This window comes from Aulonocara stuartgranti (assembly GCF_965226115.1).
Source record: "Aulonocara stuartgranti genome assembly, chromosome: 3".
In the NCBI taxonomy this organism is placed as follows: domain Eukaryota; kingdom Metazoa; phylum Chordata; class Actinopteri; order Cichliformes; family Cichlidae; genus Aulonocara; species Aulonocara stuartgranti.
The window spans coordinates 56,905,415-56,930,951 of NC_138941.1; the positions used below are offsets into that span (position 1 = coordinate 56,905,415).

At 38.6% G+C, this 25,537-nt stretch overlaps 1 protein-coding gene across 5 annotated transcripts in view; it reads right to left on the reverse strand.

The window, feature by feature from the left end:
• Positions 1 to 21,965: 21,965 nt before the first annotated feature.
• LOC309701872 (type-2 ice-structuring protein-like) overlaps positions 21,966 to 25,537 on the reverse strand; it is a 144,206-nt gene continuing 140,634 nt past the window's right edge. For 4 of the 5 annotated variants that reach the window (XM_082526190.1, XM_082526191.1, XM_082526189.1 and 1 more), the window contains 4 exons: positions 23,213 to 23,322; positions 22,995 to 23,123; positions 22,429 to 22,537; positions 21,966 to 22,288 (listed from right to left, as the gene is read on the reverse strand). In XM_082526190.1, coding sequence (XP_082382316.1) covers positions 22,221 to 22,288; positions 22,429 to 22,537; positions 22,995 to 23,123; positions 23,213 to 23,322 — 416 coding nt within the window. In that variant the 3' untranslated portion in view covers positions 21,966 to 22,220. Of the gene's footprint in view, positions 22,289 to 22,428; positions 22,538 to 22,994; positions 23,124 to 23,212; positions 23,323 to 23,711; positions 23,795 to 25,537 lie in introns of those variants that run through there. The other variant, XM_082526192.1, reaches the window with a different exon arrangement.

Below are 25,537 nucleotides of genomic sequence, written 5' to 3' on the forward strand. Positions count from 1 at the left end.
TATTTAAATTTCAACTAAATTTGTAGTAATGATCGGATTTCCTCACTTATCTACACCACACTCCTTGTCCTTGATTTCTTATCGTTTCTTATCGTTCCTCTGTCCCTTAATAGAAACCACATATATAGAAACTATCCTCCCTTTCAGTTGTCTTTTGCACTTCCATATCGCAAAGCAGTTACTGTAGGTTATTTTCTGCTTATGCATTAATGTAATTAATTAACTTATTTATCCTTAAGTAAGGTAATGACTTGAGTTCTAATGCTTTTTGTCTCTTGAGTTAGCTGTCAATGTGGGATTTTTTTCCCCCTTTGTCCAGTTAAAGCTGCCTTTCATTCTTCAACACAGCTTAAACTCTAATAGGTAAGCTTTCTTGTAATTTCTTAGTTCTGCAGGCTTCTTGAAAGACATCCGAGACTCTTCTTTGGATGCTGGCTGCCTTTTGTTTTGTTTTCTGTCAAGATGATCCCACACTGCTTCGATTATCTTGAGGTTCGAACCCTGGAGAGATCAATCCATGACTGATGCGTTGTTTCATCCAGGCATACTTTGACTACATTGGCAGTATGTTTGCGATCATTGTCGCACTGAAAAATGAAGTTGCTGCCAATCAGACACTACGTGGTATTACATGGTCGATCAAAATCTGGTGGAACTTTTCTACATTCATAATTTGATTAATTTGGATAAGAGCTCCAACAACACTGGCTGAAATCCAGCCTCAAAGCACGGTAGAGTATCCACGCTGTGTTAAAGACGGCTATAGACATTCACTGTTGTATCTCTCTTCGGACCTCTTCCGTGCATATTTCAAATTTGGATTCATTACTCCATAAGACATATTACAGCTGATTTCTTTTTCCAGTCAATTTCTTGTGTAATTTGGCACACCTCAGCCTTATTTTTCTCTGTTCCTTAAGAATGGCTTATTAACAGCCACCCTTCCAACTCAGATAACTTTTGATGAGGTTTCATGAAATGTTTACAGCACTTGAGTTACTCGCCATCCTAAATGCTAAAAACACTAAACTTTAATTCTAAATTACGTAATTAACGTTAACCAGAAAAAACAAGCCAAAGTCGAAATGTTGCTGAGCTGACCTGTGGTATGCTATGTCTTCTAAAGCACGTATAATGTAAACAGAACTGGTCTTTGCACAGAAGCCTGTGGAGCTTCATAATTAACCTCAGTGTGTGAAGAGGACTCTCCATTTAATAATAGCTGTAATAAAATGTTATGGCCGATGGTGTTAAACGCTGCACTTGGGTCTAGCAGGGAAGATTTCAACTTTTCAATACGAATGAAGGCTGCAAACTGATTAGATTAATGTCTGATGATCTTTTCCGTGCTTCTTCAAGTTTGTAACACCAAACATATTAAAGGATGATGTAAGGCTCACAGGAAGAGTTTAATTAGACACACATTTACTATTTTCTTTATACTCTTTCTTTCTTGACATGTTTAATATGATTACTATCAGAGGAGAAAATGAACCTTGTGTAGTCTAAAAACTTTTTTATTTAATCAAACTGTAATGTTGTTGAACTCTGACGGACGTGTCTTTTAATCTTGTCAACAAATCCTTAATCACCTAAAGCTGCCATTTATCATCTTGTAAAAAGTTCCCTCTGCTTCTGTTGCACATCTCCCCCCGACACTCTCTGCTTCACCAGCCCTGTGCAGGTGGTCCAACCCCTGCCTGCCTCCTTAAACTGGGGTGTTTAAATCTCTTTACCTCTGTTGTGAACTTCACACAAAGTTTGTGGTAACAAAATCAAACTGACGAGGATCTCGTTTGAAAAACACACACACTCACGAGACAAAATAAAAACAGACTGCTCAAAGCAAAAGCAGAGCCCTCACAGCTGGTAGTACAAACACAGTGACAACATGCGTATTAGATACCCTCAGTGCCAAAAGCATAAATATGAAAAAATGTGATCACCAAGAATATCCTAAAAATGGCATTGAGGTGGGTGTTACAGTAAAGAAAAAAAAAAGTAGCCAAATTTTCATCGGAAAATGTTGAATTTTAGTAAAAACAATGCTCTGTAGTTTGATACTGTCGTTACAGACAAAGCAGATGTTTAAAGCCTTTGGACGCACATTTGAAATGCACTCATTCTCCTTATCAGCTGGAAACATTAAAGCCGTAAAATGACTTTTTCAAACGGATAAAAACTATTGAACAGCAGCAATGTTGAGCCTGTTCCAAAATTTGAATGTACATGTGTTGAAGGTGCGGGTCTTGTTGAATTATTAAACATACTTTCTTTAATTTTTCGAGCCACAAAAACAACAACTTTTAATTTTCTTCTGCTTGAGTATCGGCCTCGGGTAGCTCTACTTATCATTGCTCAGTCAGTTGTCTGTTTGTGCTACTTTTTTTCAAGGAGCAGTGGATTATTGGTAAGGGTGACTTTATGTGTTTAGTTACTTAAGTGGAAGTACTGTGGATAGTTTTACCTTACATACATAGATCTACCAGTACAGCTTCTGAGGTATCTGTTTACAAAATGTTATAATCTATTCAAAGGTTCTTTGCAATTTTACATTGATAAACATTATCCTTAACACATTTGGCCCACATAAAGTACTATGGCCATCACACGGTCATTTAGAATTGTTTAAATAACTCGTGTCTTAAGTCTTTCCATCAAACAGAAAATTTAAAAAAACAAAAAAAAACAAAACATGGTTCACTTTTACATCACAAAATGTTAGAAATATAAGCCGTTCATAACAACCTGAAAGGTTGGGAGTTTAAAATGCAAACCGATGGAAGCAGAAGTAGAAGACTATAATGTCTCAGAGCACACGGTGTCTATTAATGTGTAGACATGTATAAATAAGAGCTTAATAAAGATGCTTAATTTCTTAAGAAATAAACAGGTGGAGTGATCTTTATCAAAAGTGGATGTTGCATCTGTGGCTAAACCACTGTACCCAAAAAAACTTTAAAAATCTACTGTGTGTGAGGCTGTGTAAGTAAAGCTTGCCCTTCACACCTGCGTGTAATAAACCATTTGTTGGAGGTTGTGGATTTGACACCTCAGCATTGTGAAAGTGGGGAAACATGTTTCTGGCTGTGCATAAGATTCCTCCTTACAACTTAGAATCTCAGTTCTAAATGAAATTCAGATGTTTTTTAAGTATGGCTAATGTATTATTTGACTTCTAAGGCACGCACACACACACACACACACACACACACACACACACACACACACACACACACACACACACATCATAAAAACGCAATCATTCATCTTCCAACTGTATCTTTCTGTTCTGGCTTTCGAATCATAGGTTGTTTACTGAGCCGTACTTTGGGAGTCATACTGTTGTGATACTGAGGAGAAAAGGGTAAGGTTTGATAGACTAAACCATTACACACACCAAACTTGAATAACCTAAAGAGTGTGTGAGACTGCTAGCTGTGTTGTTCAGCATTAAACTCATCTACAAATGTGTTAGTAAAGAGCGACTTGTACTTCTGTCCCATTAAGCAACGGTTTAACAAATTTCACTGCAAACTATAAAAGGAATCTGGATTTATATAGAACATAGTAGTGATGGATTAAGTGCAGGAAACACTAGTATAAGGTGTCTATTGAACAAATCTCCTTCAGCGTTCAAAATGACCAAAGTGAGGCCTACAGGCGTTTCTCTCAGTTGGTTGTGTTCAGGGAAAAAGCAGCTAAATACACTGAGACTGCTCCACATTGTTAGTGAGTTAACTCTGGATATCTGTAGGTTTTGTCAAACTTGGAGTGAACAAAAGCAGAAAAACAGTAAAAGATGCAGACAGTGAAAGTCTGGTTTATTTCATGAACACAATGAAACATTTTACAGTCCACAGAGCAAAGTAGCATACATGATAAATAGATACACATAACATGAGAAGTAAAACTCGTCGTCTTACCACATGTTATATTCTGTAAACTTAAAATAACCACAGAAATTAGAGTTTAGTGTTTTAAGTCATCTATTAAAAAACATGAGTCAACATTACTGAAGTGACGCTTTAACGATGCGTCTTATCACCGTGTTTATGATGATAAAACATGTTCTCTCGTTAGTAGATGTCAGCCCTGTCACTTGTCATGAAAATGTCCAGAGCCAGGGTTCCTCTTTAATTACCATTGATCATTAATAGGGTCACAAAAGATCTGTCACATTATCCCCATAAACAAAATTGCTTTTATAGAAATCATTGTGATACAAATATTTAGATTCTTGATTCACAATGTGCACGAACTCAAAATCTTTAGAGGTTCATATTTATAAAGTATCGCAAATAATACATTTATACCATTGTATGAGCTACACTTCTTGTAAAAAACTGATTGAAAAAAGCTCCTGTCGTGACCTTCCTTCTGTGAGGACACACACAGAGAGAGAGAGAGAGAGAGAGAGGGGGGGAGGGGGGGGGGGGGATCATTAGGATTGGAGGCGTTTTTGGATTTTCACTTATTGTTGGCTTTACAGTCACATAAAATTCATTCCAATTTTTTTGCCTTTGCTTCAATTAAGGTGTTTCTTTAAATCTACAGCAGCTTCCTTTTCAAAAAGTTTACTGACATAGTAAGGAAGTAGCTAGGGAACTCAGTAAGTATGAGCAACAACAGCTTAGGGACTGTTTCTACAATAAAGAGGAATTCATCATCATCCGCAGTTCATCAAAAAAAAAAAAAAGTGCCATTAAAAACAATTCAGCAGATCCTCAAAGTATGGATACAATCTGTTTTCAGCTGTAGAGGTACGCTTCACGTACTTATCAACATGCAGTTTAGAGGCTTGCATTAGAGTGCTTTGGTACTTGGGCCTCTTTTATTTAGCACGGTTATACCATTGTGTATTTAGCTATATAAATATGCTCAAGAGTCTATTGTATGTTTGTCATGCAATTAAAAATTCAAAAATATAATTTTTAAATCAGTAACTTTGCAAATTTAGCGCGGACCCTCACCCCTCCCTCCGGCTCCCACGGCCCCGCTGTCACCGTAAGACTCATACTCTTCCCCCACGTATGCTGCTATTTCCCCGCGCCCCAATAATTCTTGTCCTTTTTCTGTTGCAGCCTCCCACAGTCCCGTTTTCGGCGTTCCTGCGCGACTCATCTCCCGGTCCCTTGGTTTCTCGAGTTTCACGCGTGTTTTCCTTCTACCCTCCCGGGACACCTTCAGTTAAAATAAAGTTTATTTTCTCGTACTCCTGTGTGTGTGTTGGCTCTGCTTCTGGGTCCAGCTTGTGCGCTGAACTTTGGTTCATGACACTAATAGTTTTAAATAGAGCACCACAAACAACAGGTATTCCTTTAGAAATAAACTTTTCTTGTGTTACTTCTAAAAACTACAGATTCTTAACTCTGCAACAGTTAGACAGAGTTGGTTACAGTTAGACCCCCAACAGTCAGCAAAACAAGTCATAAAACAATAAAAGAGGCTCCCTTTATCAAGAGCATCCCAGCACTGTAGTTCCATTACAAACAGTTTCCTTTATTTTATCTTATCATGTCAGAGGCCAACTGAAACCAAGTCCACCTATATAAAAACACCCCATCAGACACACAGTAGTTTCCTCAGCACTTCACAACTGCCGCAAGGTATAGCGTTTTAACTTTTTATTTTTTCGGATCCCAGACACAGCGGTGTGAGGTAGTTAGCACACAGTTTGGACGTGTAGAAAACATCGTTTGTTTGGAACACATCAGCAGAGAGGTAGAGTTCATAGCTGTTCATAAGAGTTTAATTTAATCAAACCTCATTTTACGGATCTAAGTGGCTCCTCATCACTAGCCAATTCACCATTTTATTTAAATATCTGAATTTTCGGAATGAGGATCCAAGCGGGACACAGAGGCTGCTTTAACGCACCAGAATGCAAATATAAATAAAAGCCTGACTATCCTGAGAGCCTAGCTGCAGCGAGACCTTTCTTTCACACGGATTCCTGGATGTGCGTTGGATCCGACTTTGCTACCCGCACAGAGCGTTTCTGACAGTCGGGCGCTGCTATACAATAGAGAAAAGCAACAATACACCGTGTTTCTCTGCTCCAAGGTAAGGATGTCTGTTATACCCAGCGCATAAATGTCTCTGTGTTAACGCTGATTATTCAAACCCTGTTGAAAATGTGACAAATCTTTTGTGACCCTATTAATGATCAATGGTAATTAAAGAGGAACCCTGGCTCTGGACATTTTCATGACAAGTGACAGGGCTGACATCTACTAACGAGAGAACATGTTTTATCATCATAAACACGGTGATAAGACGCATCGTTAAAGCGTCACTTCAGTAATGTTGACTCATGTTTTTTAATAGATGACTTAAAACACTAAACTCTAATTTCTGTGGTTATTTTAAGTTTACAGAATATAACATGTGGTAAGACGACGAGTTTTACTTCTCATGTTATGTGTATCTATTTATCATGTATGCTACTTTGCTCTGTGGACTGTAAAATGTTTCATTGTGTTCATGAAATAAACCAGACTTTCACTGTCTGCATCTTTTACTGTTTTTCTGCTTTTGTTCACTCCAAGTTTGACAAAACCTACAGATATCCAGAGTTAACTCGCTAACAATGTGGAGCAGTCTCAGTGTATTTAGCTGCTTTTTCCCTGAACACAACCAACTGAGAGAAACGCCTGTAGGCCTCACTTTGGTCATTTTGAACGCTGAAGGAGATTTGTTCAATAGACACCTTATACTAGTGTTTCCTGCACTTAATCCATCACTACTATGTTCTATATAAATCCAGATTCCTTTTATAGTTTGCAGTGAAATTTGTTAAACCGTTGCTTAATGGGACAGAAGTACAAGTCGCTCTTTACTAACACATTTGTAGATGAGTTTAATGCTGAACAACACAGCTAGCAGTCTCACACACTCTTTAGGTTATTCAAGTTTGGTGTGTGTAATGGTTTAGTCTATCAAACCTTACCCTTTTCTCCTCAGTATCACAACAGTATGACTCCCAAAGTACGGCTCAGTAAACAACCTATGATTCGAAAGCCAGAACAGAAAGATACAGTTGGAAGATGAATGATTGCGTTTTTATGGTGTGTGTGTGTGTGTGTGTGTGTGTGTGTGTGTGTGCGTGCCTTAGAAGTCAAATAATACATTAGCCATACTTAAAAAACATCTGAATTTCATTTAGAACTGAGATTCTAAGTTGTAAGGAGGAATCTTATGCACAGCCAGAAACATGTTTCCCCACTTTCACAATGCTGAGGTGCCAAATCCACAACCTCCAACAAATGGTTTATTACACGCAGGTGTGAAGGGCAAGCTTTACTTACACAGCCTCACACACAGTAGATTTTTAAAGTTTTTTTTGGGTACAGTGGTTTAGCCACAGATGCAACATCCACTTTTGATAAAGATCACTCCACCTGTTTATTTCTTAAGAAATTAAGCATCTTTATTAAGCTCTTATTTATACATGTCTACACATTAATAGACACCGTGTGCTCTGAGACATTATAGTCTTCTACTTCTGCTTCCATCGGTTTGCATTTTAAACTCCCAACCTTTCAGGTTGTTATGAACGGCTTATATTTCTAACATTTTGTGATGTAAAAGTGAACCATGTTTTTTTTTTTTTTTTTTTAATTTTCTGTTTGATGGAAGGACTTAAGACACGAGTTATTTAAACAATTCTAAATGACCGTGTGATGGCCATAGTACTTTATGTGGGCCAAATGTGTTAAGGATAATGTTTATCAATGTAAAATTGCAAAGAACCTTTGAATAGATTATAACATTTTGTAAACAGATACCTCAGAAGCTGTACTGGTAGATCTATGTATGTAAGGTAAAACGATCCACAGTACTTCCACTTAAGTAACTAAACACATAAAGTCACCCTTACCAATAATCCACTGCTCCTTGAAAAAAAGTAGCACAAACAGACAACTGACTGAGCAATGATAAGTAGAGCTACCCGAGGCCGATACTCAAGCAGAAGAAAATTAAAAGTTGTTGTTTTTGTGGCTCGAAAAATTAAAGAAAGTATGTTTAATAATTCAACAAGACCCGCACCTTCAACACATGTACATTCAAATTTTGGAACAGGCTCAACATTGCTGCTGTTCAATAGTTTTTATCCGTTTGAAAAAGTCATTTTACGGCTTTAATGTTTCCAGCTGATAAGGAGAATGAGTGCATTTCAAATGTGCGTCCAAAGGCTTTAAACATCTGCTTTGTCTGTAACGACAGTATCAAACTACAGAGCATTGTTTTTACTAAAATTCAACATTTTCCGATGAAAATTTGGCTACTTTTTTTTTTCTTTACTGTAACACCCACCTCAATGCCATTTTTAGGATATTCTTGGTGATCACATTTTTTCATATTTATGCTTTTGGCACTGAGGGTATCTAATACGCATGTTGTCACTGTGTTTATACTACCAGCTGTGAGGGCTCTGCTTTTGCTTTGAGCAGTCTGTTTTTATTTTGTCTCGTGAGTGTGTGTGTGTGTTTTTCAAACGAGATCCTCGTCAGTTTGATTTTGTTACCACAAACTTTGTGTGAAGTTCACAACAGAGGTAAAGAGATTTAAACACCCCAGTTTAAGGAGGCAGGCAGGGGTTGGACCACCTGCACAGGGCTGGTGAAGCAGAGAGTGTCCGGGGAGATGTGCAACAGAAGCAGAGGGAACTTTTTACAAGATGATAAATGGCACATTTAGGTGATTAAGGATTTGTTGACAAGATTAAAAGACACGTCCGTCAGAGTTCAACAACATTACAGTTTGATTAAATAAAAAAGTTTTTAGACTACACAAGGTTCATTTTCTCCTCTGATAGTAATCATATTAAACATGTCAAGAAAGAATGAGTATAAAGAAAATAGTAAATGTGTGTCTAATTAAACTCTTCCTGTGAGCCTTACATCATCCTTTAATATGTTTGGTGTTACAAACTTGAAGAAGCACGGAAAAGATCATCAGACATTAATCTAATCAGTTTTCAGCCTTCATTCATATTGAAAAGTTGAAATCTTCCCTGCTAGACCCAAGTGCAGCGTTTAACACCATCGGCCAGAACATTTTATTACAGCTATTATTAAATGGAGAGTCCTCTTCACACACTGAGGTTAATTATGAAGCTCCACAGGCTTCTGTGCAAAGACCAGTTCTGTTTACATTATACGTGCTTTAGAAGACATAGCATACCACAGGTCAGCTCAGCAACATTTCGACTTTGGCTTGTTTTTTCTGGTTAACGTTAATTACGTAATTTAGAATTAAAGTTTAGTGTTTTTAGCATTTAGGATGGCGAGTAACTCAAGTGCTGTAAACATTTCATGAAACCTCATCAAAAGTTATCTGAGTTGGAAGGGTGGCTGTTAATAAGCCATTCTTAAGGAACAGAGAAAAATAAGGCTGAGGTGTGCCAAATTACACAAGAAATTGACTGGAAAAAGAAATCAGCTGTAATATGTCTTATGGAGTAATGAATCCAAATTTGAAATATGCACGGAAGAGGTCCGAAGAGAGATACAACAGTGAATGTCTATAGCCGTCTTTAACACAGCGTGGATACTCTACCGTGCTTTGAGGCTGGATTTCAGCCAGTGTTGTTGGAGCTCTTATCCAAATTAATCAAATTATGAATGTAGAAAAGTTCCACCAGATTTTGATCGACCATGTAATACCACGTAGTGTCTGATTGGCAGCAACTTCATTTTTCAGTGCGACAATGATCGCAAACATACTGCCAATGTAGTCAAAGTATGCCTGGATGAAACAACGCATCAGTCATGGATTGATCTCTCCAGGGTTCGAACCTCAAGATAATCGAAGCAGTGTGGGATCATCTTGACAGAAAACAAAACAAAAGGCAGCCAGCATCCAAAGAAGAGTCTCGGATGTCTTTCAAGAAGCCTGCAGAACTAAGAAATTACAAGAAAGCTTACCTATTAGAGTTTAAGCTGTGTTGAAGAATGAAAGGCAGCTTTAACTGGACAAAGGGGGAAAAAAATCCCACATTGACAGCTAACTCAAGAGACAAAAAGCATTAGAACTCAAGTCATTACCTTACTTAAGGATAAATAAGTTAATTAATTACATTAATGCATAAGCAGAAAATAACCTACAGTAACTGCTTTGCGATATGGAAGTGCAAAAGACAACTGAAAGGGAGGATAGTTTCTATATATGTGGTTTCTATTAAGGGACAGAGGAACGATAAGAAACGATAAGAAATCAAGGACAAGGAGTGTGGTGTAGATAAGTGAGGAAATCCGATCATTACTACAAATTTAGTTGAAATTTAAATATTTTAACTATGGTGCCTCCTGTGAGGGCTGTCTGTTTTCCACATTCTGCAACGGTAAAATACGACTTAGAGGCGGATATTTGTTTTACCAAATGGACAATTGCTGTTGACAAAACTTGACTCTGAGAAAAAAACTCTTTCCCACAGAGGGGAATAAACTTATTCGAATATGAGCTTTTTTCCACTAAGACTTGTTTTATGGGGAGATGTACGAAATTATTTACCGGGTTACAAGCAATGATAATATCGGATGTTGACTCCTCAGCGTCATCATTTTCTATCTATTGAGAAAACTTATTGTTAAAGTATTGAAGAAAAAAACTATTCTGCCGTCTCACTCCTCCTTGACCCGCGGTGTGTGTGTGTGTGTGTGTGTGTGTGTGTGTGTGTGTGTGTGTGTGTGTGTGTGTGTGTGTGTGTGAGTGTGTGTGTGTGTGTGATCGGCGGCGTTGTTTGAACGGAATGCTGACATAATATTCACGGATTCTTCCTCGCGATTGGTAGAACTGTCACAGATATCGACTCCCCTCCCGTTTCTTCTCTCATTTTATCCTAGTCTAGCGAAGCATCTGTTTTTCGCATCTTTCTCTTGACAATACCAATAGTTAGAGAGGGTTGTTTTTTTTTTTTTTTTTTTGATTGCCTTCTTGCGAACGCCGTCTGTTTTCCACATTCTGCAACGGTAAAATATGACTTTGAGACGGATATTTGTTTTACCAAATGGACAATTGCTGTTGACAAAACTCGCCTCATGGTTGACTCTTTCCCACAGAGGGGGGTGCTTTAATAAACTTATTCGAATATGAGCTTTTTTCCACTAAGACTTGTCTTATGGGGAGATGTACGAAATTATTTACCGGGTTACAAGCAATGATAATATCGGATGTTGACTCCTCAGCGTCATCATTTTCTATCTATTGAGAAATCCCATTGTAAAAGTAATGAAGAAAAAAACTATTCTGCCGTCTCACTCCTCCTTGACCCGCGGTGTGTGTGTGTGTGTGTGTGTGTGTGTGTGTGTGTGTGTGTGTGTGTGTGTGTGTGTGTGTGTGTGTGTGTGTGTGTGTGTGTGTGTGTGTGTGTGTGTGAAACAAGATCGCCTGTCGCGTCAATTATGGTTTGTTTTTTCAGTCTCTTGTAAAAAGGACTCTCAAAAGGAAAAGTAGTATTCAATTTTTTACACATAGGCAGCCTGTAGGTTACAAGCGGATAGAAAGTTCTTCTTTTCATCACAAGCTATGGTGTATCTTAAAGGTTTTTTTTTTTTTTTTTTACAGCGTCTGTATTATAGGAAAATAAAATACTATTGAAATCTCTACAGGAAGTCACTCTTTATTTCCATTACAAACGCCGGTGCAGCTTAAGAAAGTAAAATTACATCCGCTCTGTCTCTCTATACATCACAGAATCATCTGCTGCATCACCGCTGTGCTTAGGGAACATGACGCAACAGGTCTGAAAATGACTAGACACTTCCGGAGTATTTCCGGTAGGGTCATAAGGTCCGGATCGAGATTGAATATGTCATATTCAAAGCCTTCTTCTTTGGGAGAGCAGATCTCATCGGACACAGGAACGCTGCGGGGCTGCAGAAGGAAATCCATCTTGTGTCTGTGCCTTAGAAATTGTGACGGACTCCACCTCTCTGCTTTTTTATTCCCCTCCAACAGATGGCGCTCTTCCGGGGGTTCACCCCTCCTTTCTCAGGGTGCAATTCGACACGGTTAGCAACAGATGGCGCGCTTCCGGGGTTCACCCCCCTTTCTCAGGATATAATTCGTCACGCGGGGGGTGTCCCACCCCCCCTTCTCCGGATGCGATTCGTCACGCTCATTACACGCTTCCGGGGGGGAGGGGCGGGAGGTCAAAAGGTCGTGATTAGGGCCATCAATCACTTCGGATCAAATTTTGTCATAAGCTGTAGGGTATTAACTCTCTCTTATCTTCAGTGGAAGAAAAAATACTCTTGTATCCTGGAAAATGAAGGGTTGGTTGTAGGCCGACAGTGAGATAATCATATTATAAGGGGAAAAAAATGTCTCTAAGGGACTTTCATTAGGTCACTGTCTTGCTGTTGGTGAGGTTAGCATGTTAGCTTTGGGAATGTTAACGTCATCGTGTTAGTAAAAAAACAAAATCTCACTAACTTTTGGATATCGCTCCAGAATACAGCTGGAGCACACCAAGTAATTCATTCACATTTATAGTCTGTTTTTTCATAGTGCTCGAATAAAACGCAATATTTCCATATTTTATTCTAGGACTAGCTTCACATTCAGAATGACTGTTATTTTTGGACACTGGTACAGGCCCAGGGTCCAAAATTTCCCCATAACATCAGTGAGAGTACAGTTAGTAAGTACAGCTGTGACACTGAGTGAAATGAAACATGTGTCCTAATAGCACAACTGAAAGGGAAAGCCCTGCTGGCTTACTGTTAGTGTTAAAAATGCTCTGGTTATGAGCACACGTACAGTATAATGTTTTACATGGAACAGGATCGCTCAGTTTAACCTCTGCTTTCCAAGCTCCTTACTACGATGACCGGGATGACAGAGAACCTTCACAGACACTCTGCTTGTAACAAGCTGCTCTGGCTCCTCCCCCTTTAAGCCAACCTTGCTCTGATTTGTCTTTTTAAACACAACGTTTTTGTAGCAACAGCTTCCTCCATGATATTCCATTCAGAAAGCCTTTGATGGATGCTGACTTTATTAAAGCAAGCGTTGCTCTGAGATCAGTCAGTTATGAGATGGTGACGAGAACAGGATGAGACGACAAAAAAAAAGAGTGACCAGGTAAATAAGGTGAAACCGCACCGGCTGTAACAATTACAGTCTTGGAAATTGATATCACCTTGGTGACAAATAACACCGAACACAATAATGAAAGCAATAAAGCCGGGGTAATCAAACATGCACATTTAATCCGTGCAGTTTTGTAAAGCCGGTGGGTGTGGCTGCGGTGCCTGAGATGGTGTGGCTCAATGTGGTGTTAAATGAGGATTTAGAGCAGGGGTGTCAAACTCAAATACACAGTGGGCCAAAATTCAAAACTGGAACAAAGTCGCGGGCTAATGTTAATATTTATTGAAATATATTTATTCCTCCAGATATAAGAATGAATCTTTTCTTATGGACTCAAACAAGTTTTGCTGAAAAACTGAATATGGAACAAGCAAAGCTTAATACTAAACGATATATAAATTAGCTGTATAATAACAGTAGGCCAGCTCTGATAGTAATTTGGTATGGCTTCGCCAAATTTGGCCCACAGCCTAATTACATTTGGGCCAGAGTTTGACACCTATGATTTAGAGGAACGTGGAGCCTGAACATGGAGGGTCACAGTGAATATGATCCCCAGTGTGTTTTTTCCTCTGTGTGGGCAGTTTGTGAACTTCCTGTGAGTCATGTCCTGCTGGCTGGACCGGATCCTGGTTCACAGCTTCAGCAGCATCAACACGGTCAGGTTCAGATCAGTTATTGTTGTTGTGTCTATCCTTCTGGTCTCTCTGTGTGTCACCCAGTATCCTGTTGGTGGACCATATATTCATGTGGTTGTTCCAGATAATATAATATAATATATGGTTCCACACACTTCTTAACATTCTTAGCTTAAAATATATATAACCTAACAAATGTTTAGACTAATACACATGCGAGAGAAGAGATGCTGAAAAGAACGTGGGCATGCTCAGACCAGTATGTAACCAGTGGTGTAAATAGCTGTGACATCTAGTGTCCAGATTCTGGTACTGCTTTTCTCAAGCAGTCAGTTTCACCGCTCACATTTAGTCCTTTAAAGGGTCAAAAATATCAAGAAAATTAAAGGATAAAAGAACGAATGATTTTATATGTGGAAAGATTAAAATACAAGTTTTGCATAAAATGTGCTTATGCATTACTTAGTTGTTTGTTACTAGAGACACTAAGATAATGTATTTTGGTGTTTTTTATGACATGACATAATAAATACACCACATATGCTCACGGAGTTTTAAGGAGCTGCTGGGAAGAAGGATTACTCACATTGGACAACTGCTGAATGTTGCTATAGTTACCCTCATAATTTAAAGATTAGTTAGTAAAAAAAATGTTAATGATTTGTAAGAAATGTGCAGCGAAATCCAGTCTGAAATATCACACGAGGTAAAATCACCGGATGTGCTTTGAATGATGTGAACAGTCAGTGTTTACTGACATCTACTGTTCATTTAATGGAATTTCATTGGGAGACGTGCAAATAAAGTTTAGGTGCAGCTGCCTTGTGTTTTATCATGACGAGCCCCCCAAAAACAAAATTGAAGAATGATAGTGAAGGAAATTGTAGTCCTATAGAACTAAACAGGGTTCATGCATATTTACTGGACATGCACAAACAGCTGGCTATGAAATGAAAGTGCTATCTGAAGACTGCCTGTTTTTCCATCATTTAATCTGCTGTCATTTAAATGTCATAGACCACCTTTACTTCTTCATGAGCCAAACAGTAAAGAAAATGACCACACTTACACTGTTTATCCTGTACAAACTGCAGTTCAATACAATTCTTGCTTCAGTTTAAATTTGCTTATGTCCTTTTCCATCACATTTTATTTTAAAATATCATATAAGTCTTTAAATTCCATCAGACACAGAGGCCTACTATAAATGAGGGAACTTTAAATGTAAATAAGGTTCATTTCTTAAGCCTTTCAGAGATGTTCACAAAGTACACCTTAAATAAGTAAAATAAACCAGAAAAGTAAGTCCTATAATAGCCAAGAAAGACATAATGATGTCAAAAGACACAATAAGTCACAACTGTTAGAGTTTGTATTGTTGATTGTTATTTATGCTTAGAAATATTTAACCATAGATGCTTAGAGGTGTATAATCAATTGTGTAGTGATAAGTTGTGTGATCTTTAACAGGCTACAGAGGCTTGGTGTGTATTCCACACTGGAATGCACACCTACATCCTGGGAGCATGGGAAAGTTCGTACCTTGTTTAATTGTGTTATGCACTGTTAGAAAATCCTCCGTCAAAATACGGGAAATGTCCTGGTAATTTTCTGCCAGTACATTTTCTGTTTTTCTACGGACTATTTACAGTAATTTCCTTCAACCCACAACACGGATGATTCCGTAAATTCACAGTATATTCTCCGTACCATTCACGGACTCTCCTCTTTCTCCCTTCCTCACGCTCACTGACGCGCGCACACACACAACGGGAGGGGCAGTCCCACACATTCAAGCACGGACTACACCCCCCATCGGGCTATGTTCTTAAAGGGCTATGCTTGTAACACTCTGCTAATATTGTCTTCATGTTAAATAATTTTTTGAATAATGTTTTTTTTTTAAATATTTAAACGTCACGCCAATATGGGCCGCAAGTAAAGGTGACGCGAGCTGCGAGTTTGAGACCCCTGACACACCTTAATACAAGGTGCATTTCCCCAGAAACATGTCAGTCGACGCAGCTAGCAAACATTGTGATTGGCCTTTTAAGCACAGTCTATTTTCTGCTATTTCCCCCGCAGAGTCTTTAAATTCATCACCAAGCGGCATAGCTGGACTGGCCATCGGGCATACCGGGCATTTGCCCGGTGGGCTGATGATTTTTTTTTTTAATTTATTTATTTTTATAACAGTATAAACAATGAAAGGTGATGGATTGGCCAGATGCTGGCAAATGTGTAAAAATAACTCAGTTGTTTGGTGGTGGCTATGGCGGAGCTGCCACAAGAGGCCAAGGACGAGGGAAGGTGAGGCAGGAGGAGGAGAGACCCGAGGCGGCCGCCGGTCCGAGTGTCAGGTGAACTGAACTTCAGGTAAGAAGTTATGACCTGCAGTCTATCTGGGTCAGATATAAACCAAGTTTAGGTGGAGTTTATTTTCATTGTGCTGACTTTTTACCGTGACTTACAATAACTTGTACTGCATACTAGCTAGCATGACGGAGTTTCTACAGCTGGGTGGGTGCTATGTTACTGATAGTGAACTTTATTTTATTCATAAGGTTAGTTAGTAGAGTTGCCAACCGTCCCCTAAAAAACGGAATTGTCCCGTATTCCGAGAAAATATTACGCGTTTCGTATTGAGGTGAAAAGGAACACAGTTTGTCCCGTACTTCAGCTACAATGGAAGACACAAAGCTGGAGTTTTTCTCTGTCTTTATGCTGTCAGCTGTCTCTTCTTCTCTCATTCAATCGTGAAACTGATCAATTGCTTGTTTATCGCCCACTTTGCACCAGAGGAAACCAGCAGAGGTTGTGCTAAACAACAGCAGCATGTTTAAGCTTGATCAGCTGTTGTTAGAATTTATTTAATATTAACTTCTATTACTTTCTAGTATCAGCTGATGTTTGCTGGAGCCACAGCTGTAAAAGCTGCTGGCCATTATGTCGGTTTGGTTATCTGGTGAGAGGGAAACATGAAGGTGAAACCAGGAGATGTTCTTACTGAATCATCAGAGCTGAACAGGTGATGGAGAAACAGGTTTACCTTTTAGGTGACATGGATGAGTTGAAGGGAAGTTATGAACTGTTTCTGAGAGACAAATAACACCAGGATCCTTTCTGTGTAGCTGATAGCTAGTAACTGTGCAGGGGCGGGTCTAGCAAAGCTTTGCCAGGGGGGCCAGGTGGGGCATTAACAGGGAGAGGGGGGCACAAAGAAACATTTTTCTTTCTTATTCTCATTTACAATGTCTAGCTTTTATTAAATAATTATCTGGATCTTACAACCAAAGTTTTTAACTGATGTACAACATATAGAAATCATATAGACCAACAAGACTGTACATCACTGTCACAACAGCATTTGTTTTCATTCAAAGACTTTATGGTTTTTCCTATAATACCTGGTGGGCCGGTCTCTAGTCAAAATGCCCAGGCCGATTTTTTGTCCCAGTCCAGCCCTGCCAAGCGGATAACAAATTATTCCTCATTTTGGGAATATTGTTTGCACCAACTGTAATCTCCAACTAACCAAGTATATCAAACTCCCATTAACTCATTAGTTAGCTAGAAGGCCTACATTTAGCAAAGCATAAACCATACGATACAGGGAATAAACTTACTCATACCATAAGCATTTATTTATACGAATATCTGTCAAATAAAAACTGGTGATTAAATAGCGAAACTCTGCCTAACAGCCAAACAAGCGCCATACACCAATAGAATTAAATATAAATTATTGTTACTTCAAGATTACTCAGCAAATTCTTCGATGTGGCAGACACGAACTGACCATTATTAGGACAATTTTCAACAAAAAACACGTAAAATTAAGTCTTTTAAGATATACATTTTAAAATGTGAAATACATATTTGATATTTACCTGAGAAAGATGCAAAATTGTCTTCAAATCCCTGCCCATGAAGATGGCTGCCTTGATTGTAAATTTTCCCGCTTCTTGTCGATTCTTACTCCCAGAATGCAATGCATAATTAAAGAAATACGGAAAAAAACCTGTGAAAAATCAAAACGGAAAATTCCTTCATAGAAAAACGGTAGATTGTACAGTATTTTTACGGATTTTTTTTACAGTGTGGTAGGATTAACGTAGTTACCTCTGTTCTAGTCTAAGTGCTTTTTGTGTATAAATGAACTGCTGGACTTCCCCACTACCCCACACACACACACACACACACTCACACACACACACATCCACCACACACACACAGGCAAGGTACTCTTTGTGTGTATGTAGACGTCATATGTTAATGAACCTATGCATATTCATGTAACCTCAATAAAAGGACAGTGGTACGGGAGAACGGACGAGAGCAACTGGGGTCAAGCGAAGGGACGGCGCTCTGTCCGTTCTCTCCCGTGCACGAGTAACATGAAGAACTTTGCCTACTTCGTGTCTTGCTTTGCAGTGTAATTATATTGTCTTCAACGTTCCAGCGGATGGGTTCAAGCTACAAACCTATCAACAACCAAGTAAAAAGAAAAAAAATATAAACATATAGTTAAATAAATAAAAGATTCAGTGAAGTTAAATGGTAAATGGTAAATGGCCTGTATTTATATAGCGCTTTACTAGTCCCTAAGGACCCCAAAGCACTTTACACATCCAGTCATCCACCCATTCACGCACACACGCACACAGAAGTTGTCAAGTTGTCAACAGAAAGCCTGTTTAAACAATTTCAGGGAGATTATCAATGTTCTTACCTGTAAAACTGAGGTTTCACTTCCCGTGTGACGTATCTGTAAAACAGAACATTTCATCTGTTACACAACTGTGTAAATCCAGAAACGCGGGTCAGAATTAAGCCAAAGAGACAAACTGCTGACAAACACTGACAAAACAAGAAGGAATGACCTCTCACCTTTATCATTATCACACTGAGACTATATCAGTTCCACTCCCAGTGACACATCCACACAGTCATCACCTGACCTAAATAACTTTATGATTGGTTTCTTTATTCTAACATGATTTTAGAGCCATTTATTATTAAAATATGTAACATGTTACACTTGAACTGCCGTTGTTACTGTTTCTGCTGTGTTTAGTTTATCTGCAAAAGTTTCAACAGCTGATGAAAAATGTAAATCATGTAAATCCAGAAAACTGGGAGGGTAAAAAGTGAAAACAGCTGCTGAAAATAAAGTAAAAGAAATCTTTTGCGACACTTGTGATGAAATGTTAAAGAATAAAAATCTGTTCTTATTTAGTTTGTTTGGTTAGTATGAGGCGATGAAATGTTAGCAGTTCGAGTTAAACAACTCTTAAATGTTGACTGTAGTGAGATCAATGTGCCAACTGATAACTAGCTTCAGGAAGGAACCGGGTGCATTTCTGCTCATAAAGCCGTTAAAAACACTGTGTGCAATGCACAATGTGTCAGAGCATGTGCTTCCTCATTTTGTTTACATGTTTGTTGTGTTTTCAAGGTTATATAATACAGGCAAATTATTACATGCTGTTACCCTGTCAGACCAGGGGTGCCGCTAATGAGGCTGGATAAGAGAGAGGGGAGAAGAAGAAAGTAGAGGTAACAAGATACTTCCTACTGGTCCATCTCTGACACAGAGGTCTGCATAATGTATGTGTGGGAACACAAACAGTGAAGTAATTGTGTTGCCAATGGCATTAACCACATATACAAAAGCGACCAGTGAACCTCTCTCTGCTGATGCCGTTGCCCCAACTTGTTTAATATAAGTTAAAGTAATAGTGTGGTAAGTTGTAACATCTGCATCATTGTTACAACTGACCCAGACTGTTGCTGTTACAACTGACCCAGACTCCTATAGCCATGAACTAGCTAACATTACAGCCAACGGCTAAAACATTAGCACTAAAGACCTACACAGAATATCCCCATAGACATACAAATAACATAATTTAGGTTTGATGAGTTTAACTGCAAAGGAGATAATGCTATTAGAGATTGAAATAAAGTAGAAAAACTTACTTTTTGGCATACAAATTACTTTTTTTCATGTTAAATTGTCTGTGTTTGACAAAATGTGCTGATTTTTCACATGTGATAGCAGAACTGAATTGGGCATGCACAGGATGAGTCACATCATTTGAAACTTAGCCCTGATTGGAGAAATTGGAAGTGTTACAACTGACCCATGTTACAACTATCCCCGGTCTCCCCTATATATAACAGCAGGGCCACAGTCTCAAAGAGAAAGATTCAGAGACTCCAGTCTTCTTCGTGTGCTTCTTTCTGCACTCAAACTTCCCGGTTATTCAATTGCCATATCGGTCACACATCAAAGCAGATCCGCCGACTGGGTGAACAGCTGAGTGAAGCGTGTCCTCTTCTTCTATGAAGCCACTTTCAGGTGTGTTTGTGCCTCTTACTCCATGAGTGAATACAGTCTGTCCAGTCTGCTTTCAGAAATGATCAGCAATGACATCAGTTTCGCTTCCTCGATCTGTGATCTGATTGGTTAAAACGTCAGATATGCACGGGATTATGATTTTATGAAAGTTAAGGAGTGCCTTTCATGCTTTAAATTTATGCGGACATAAATTGGACATAATCTGAATGGAAATTCCCACAGAAATGATTTTGTCCTTACAGGGCATGTCTGAACAATGTTATATCATGAAGAAAATTTTAAAAAATCTATACACATTCACACAAATACTCATACAGTGACATTTTATACCTTCTCGTTTATACCTTACTGTATATACTATAGTCAAAGTCAGGCATCCCCCCCCTCTGCCCCCTTCTGGCTGCCTGTGCCTCAATTTTATCCCACAGAGGCAGAGGGAGGTTTGGAGCCTTCTCACATGAGTGCTGAGTATTTGCATATGAGAGCATGAGGGTGGGAATGGATGTTTGCATCTGTGTGTGCCTGTATGTCTGTGTCTATATGTCAGGTCGGGTATCAGACGTCACCTCTCTGGGGTCATCTCAGGTCCTCCAAGGTATGGAGGTTATATTCATATGGTATGGTTATATTCACATAGATTATCATGATGATGTTGTTTATTATATTGCTCTCTTTTTTTTTGCTTGTTTTCTCTTTTTTCTTTCTCAACAGGCGATCCAGGTGATTGATATATGTATTTTTTGTCTGCTTATTTTGTTGGTTTTTGCCCTTTATCACCATCCCTCTTCTCCGCTGTTTTTTCCCCCTCTTTCTTTTCCCCAGTCAAGTCTGTCCCATATTTAGGAAGTGAAAATAAAATAAACAATAAAAGGTGAATCAAATAGACCATTACGGGAAGGCTGGGATGGTCCATTTGGTAAAGTAAATCCATTGGGCATCTTTCTTTGCCTTTAGACAATAATTCTGATGGCAAAAGAGCCAAACGGGACAGGCAAAAGAAAAAAAAAAAAAAAAAAAGATTGGCCTGAATTCAGTCAGTCACTCCTTGCCTGGGTTAAACATGAGAACTGTTTGGAATTAATCTACACACGTACATTCATTTTACTTAGATCGCTTTGGAAAACACTATCTAACGTCATTAAAGCACTGGTTAGCGTTAGGGATAAGTTTAGGGTTCAGGCTGGAATACATGGCTGGAACGTCTATTACAGCAGAGTGTCGTTCTGCTGGATTTCATCCATAACCCAGCGTGTAGCATAAGAACGCAGAAGGTCATCTTTCACGTTCCTCAGGACTTGATAAATTGTCACTATATTACGCCTCGGGAGTGAGAACAGGCTGAGTATGGGGTCAGCAATTTAGTAGAGTGGACCCAGGAGTTTTTTTTCCTGCTTTTTAATATACTCTAGGTCTCCATTGTTGTTGTCTTGCTTAGGCTTGTTAAATTGTATTTTAGCCTGATTAAATGTTTTAACACAGAAGTGTTTTGTGTATTTAACTGAGTTGCCCTCTCTGGGCACTCCTCCCTGTAACTTGCCTCCCAACAGTGCCTGCCTGTGGTGGTATAGGTGTTGGTCTACTTTCTTCCAGTTTTCTGGTGTTGACTCCACTAGCAACGTCCAGATGAACAGAATCAACTTATGGAGACACATATATAAATCTATGGGCTTGCAGGATACATGGGTAATGCAAACTTGTATAACAAATCTTAGCACTTTTTTCCCCAGGTTTGCTGAATGTGTGATGAGTTTTTAAAAAGTTGGTAATTGAACTAACACATGTATAAAAGAGTAGACAAATATTAATATATGTATCTGGTAAATATGTATATACACCTCAAAACAAAAGACATAACACAGAGATATGCTTGCTTGACGCTTTAATGTTAAAGAAAGAAGAGAACAGTTTTCTTTGCAGAAGAAAAATGTAAAATCAATCCTTTCGTAACAAGTCTGCTCCCACTAAAGTCACAAGGCCTTAATGACAGCCCAACTTGTGTTGATTGTTGATTTTCTTTGGGTGCTGTAGAGAGGAAAAATATAATGCTGCGAAATAAAATAAAGTAAGAGCTAGCGAAACACAAACACCATCATACATCAGTGTCAGTCCAAGAAACATTAGACTTTCTTGGCGCAGACAGATGGCAAATGAGCATCACACCACAGATCATCCCAGCACTTGGAACCTGAAAGGTTCACAAGTAGAAGTCAGTAAAATGTTAAAAAAGTCAAAATCCTAAACTCTAGTTAATTAGCTTCTATCTTAGATCACGTAAACCTTTCAAAGACATTGAGCAATCATGTTAATTATTGTTTTCTAAATTACCTCCATAATTCATCTGAATACAGTGCTGATTGCGATCATTATTGGGCTCTCCTGGGCACCAGAGTGAATAGTGAAAACTGGTGCCATCACTCCACAACCAAATACCCTCCTAGAAGACAGAAATTGAACACATTAGTTCAGGGCGGCGAAAATGTTAAGCATAGCCACAGTTCTAGCAGATCATCTGACTTTGAGCACGCAACCTTCTATGTAAAAACTGGAAATTCTCACACTGGGCATGCTCTTTAAGCTCCTTTAGCCTACTGGTAGTTTCACTATTGTCTACAACCCATATTTAAATCCAATTAAACCCCAGGTCTGCCGTTCATATATTTTTGACATAGTGTATAGGTTATCATTTATGCCTGTGGTGTTTTGTCTTCTAGCTCCTTCCCTGACTTAGGCTTCCAACATGTGCACAGAAAAGACCAGGTACCTTCATAGCCATGCCATACCATTAGATATAAATCACTGCAGGTGGAAATTTAAAAATAATTTTGACTACAGTGGTTCTGACTGAATTTATTAGACACCTAACAAATACTGTCTAATAATAAACAAAATACCTGGGGTGCATCAGTTCCTCCAATCCAAGTTTGGGGGTAGCCATGATGGGCAGTCAGTCCCTGAATTATCTGGTACTCACTGCTGCTGCGCACTGATGCAAGGTTTGCACCCATGGACAAGCAGTTTCTCTTCAGTGGAGAGTGACAGAGAGCAGAAATTTTTAATGTAATTAGTAACAGTTAAAAGTGGTTTAATCAGAAAAGAAAAAGAAACTCACCTCAGCTCTTGCCCAACTCATGGTTGTTGGAACGTAGTAAAAGCAGCGATCACTGTGGCGAGTCCAACCATTAGGACAACCATTGGACCTCTTGACCAGGTGACTGTTGGCTGGGAGCAAATGAATAGTTGTACATGTATCTCTGGTTGACAGATTTTGTATTTTTAATCATGATATAAACAATCACTGACAAGTCATCCAAGTAGACAGTGAAATATTTGTTAAGTGATTCACAGTGTTCAGGTGCAGGTATGTGTACAAATATGTAGGTCAACTAACAAAGTGCGAGGAATTCTTATTTATTAGGCATGTATTTGTGCATACATGGAATTATAGTTCCATGTTCAAATTATAATAGTAATATCTAGATAGATAGATAGATAGATAGATAGATAGATAGATAGATAGATAGATAGATAGATAGATAGATAGATAGATAGATAGATAGATAGATAGATAGATAGATAGATAGATAGATAGATTATGCTGCAATACTCACCAACAGCCATGGTTAGAACCATCATTGCACAGAGAAGTGCAGCCACAGTCAGCAGCTTCATGGTAATGTTAGTATCTCTGTTGAAAAAGAAAATCTAAAATGTCTAGCAGTTCATTAAAGAAAGGACACAAGATAATCTGAGAGTTTGTCACAAACCTTTTGAAGAATATCTTCTCCTATTTCTTTTCAGTATCAGCTGATAGCTTCAACTGTCCAGTGTGGAGGTGCTGAACTTCTCTAAGACCAGCGTTTTAATACTGTTTATATTTACATATTTGCATAACCAGGAACTAACACTGAAAAAAACTGACACGTACATAATTTGCTAAACATTCATCACACTTCTTTCTTTCCCAACCAAAACCAAAATAATAACTACTGACTTAAAATCACATATTCACTGAAGCTCAACAAAGATATAAAACTACAGGACAATTGACAAAGCTTGTGTATTAAGTGAGAAACTGTGCTCAGGAAGATTAATATACATTGAAACTAGTGTTACTGTCAGTGTTTAGCATTCTAATATTATATAATAAAATATTACTCGTGGTTAAAAAAAGCCAGGAAAATGTTGCCACCACTTGACACCACCGTTACTCTTTATCCCACATAGCAAAAGTGGTATGGCCTGGATCTGGCCGACACAATGTGCTTACACATGGCCCACATACCACATAGAATGACGGCCCTTTGGTGGCCCAGATCTGGTTTGCCAGAGGTTTCAGCCTAATGTGTACTTTAATCAAGTCATGTAATAACAACATGTCCCGGAACATAATAGTGCAAAAGTAACATGATGAAACTCTCTTCAGACGGTGAATGGACTGATTCTTATCACTTTTCTACTCTCCCGGATTACTCAAAGTGCTCTTTACAACATGGCACATTCACCCAATCACAGACTTTCTTTAAGCTGACTGTTTCCTAACTACATTCATATGCATTCACACTCCTGACATGCAGACTGGAGGAGCCAAGGATTGAACCACTAACCTTCTGATCAGTAGGTGACCTGCTCTACCTCCTGAGGTACAGTCACTCAGTGGTAAACATGAGCAGTGTTGGGTAAGTTACTTTAAAATAGTAATTTAGTTACATTACTAGTTACTTCTCTCAAAAGTAACTAAGTTACTTCAAGTTACTCGTTACTTTCAAAGTAACTAGTTACTAGGGAAAGTAACTTTGGTTTTACTCAGAATTCTCTTGTTAATGTGTTGCTTCCATAACTTTGCCAGTCTTCTAGCTTGCTTACTTGCCACTAGTTACTTCTCTCAAAAGTAACTCAGTTACTTCAAGTTACTCGTTACTTTCAAAGTAACTAGTTACTAGGGAAAGTAACTTTGGTTTTACTCAGAATTCTCTTGTTAATGTGTTGCTTCCATAACTTTGCCAGTCTTCTAGCTTGCTTACTTGCCACTAGTTACTTCTCTCAAAAGTAACTCAGTTACTTCAAGTTACTCGTTACTTTCAAAGCGCTTTTTACATCCAACACAAAAACTGCAGTCGTGGTGCTTTGATTGTACTCAGAACTTGGAAATTCTGCCTTCTGAATAGGAAGATGTAGGTAACACCAGACTGCAGATGAGCTGCATACAGGGCTGGACTGGGACAAAACAATCGGCCCGGGCATTTTGACTAGAGACTGGCCCATCATCATAGGAAAAATCATAAAGCCTTTGAATGAAAACAAACACTGTTGTGACAGTGATGTTCACTGTTTTGATGGTATATATGCATCAATCTATCAATCGTTTGTTGTAAGATTCAGATAATTATTTTTTAAAAGCGAGACATTTTAAATGAGAATAAGAAAGAAAAGTATT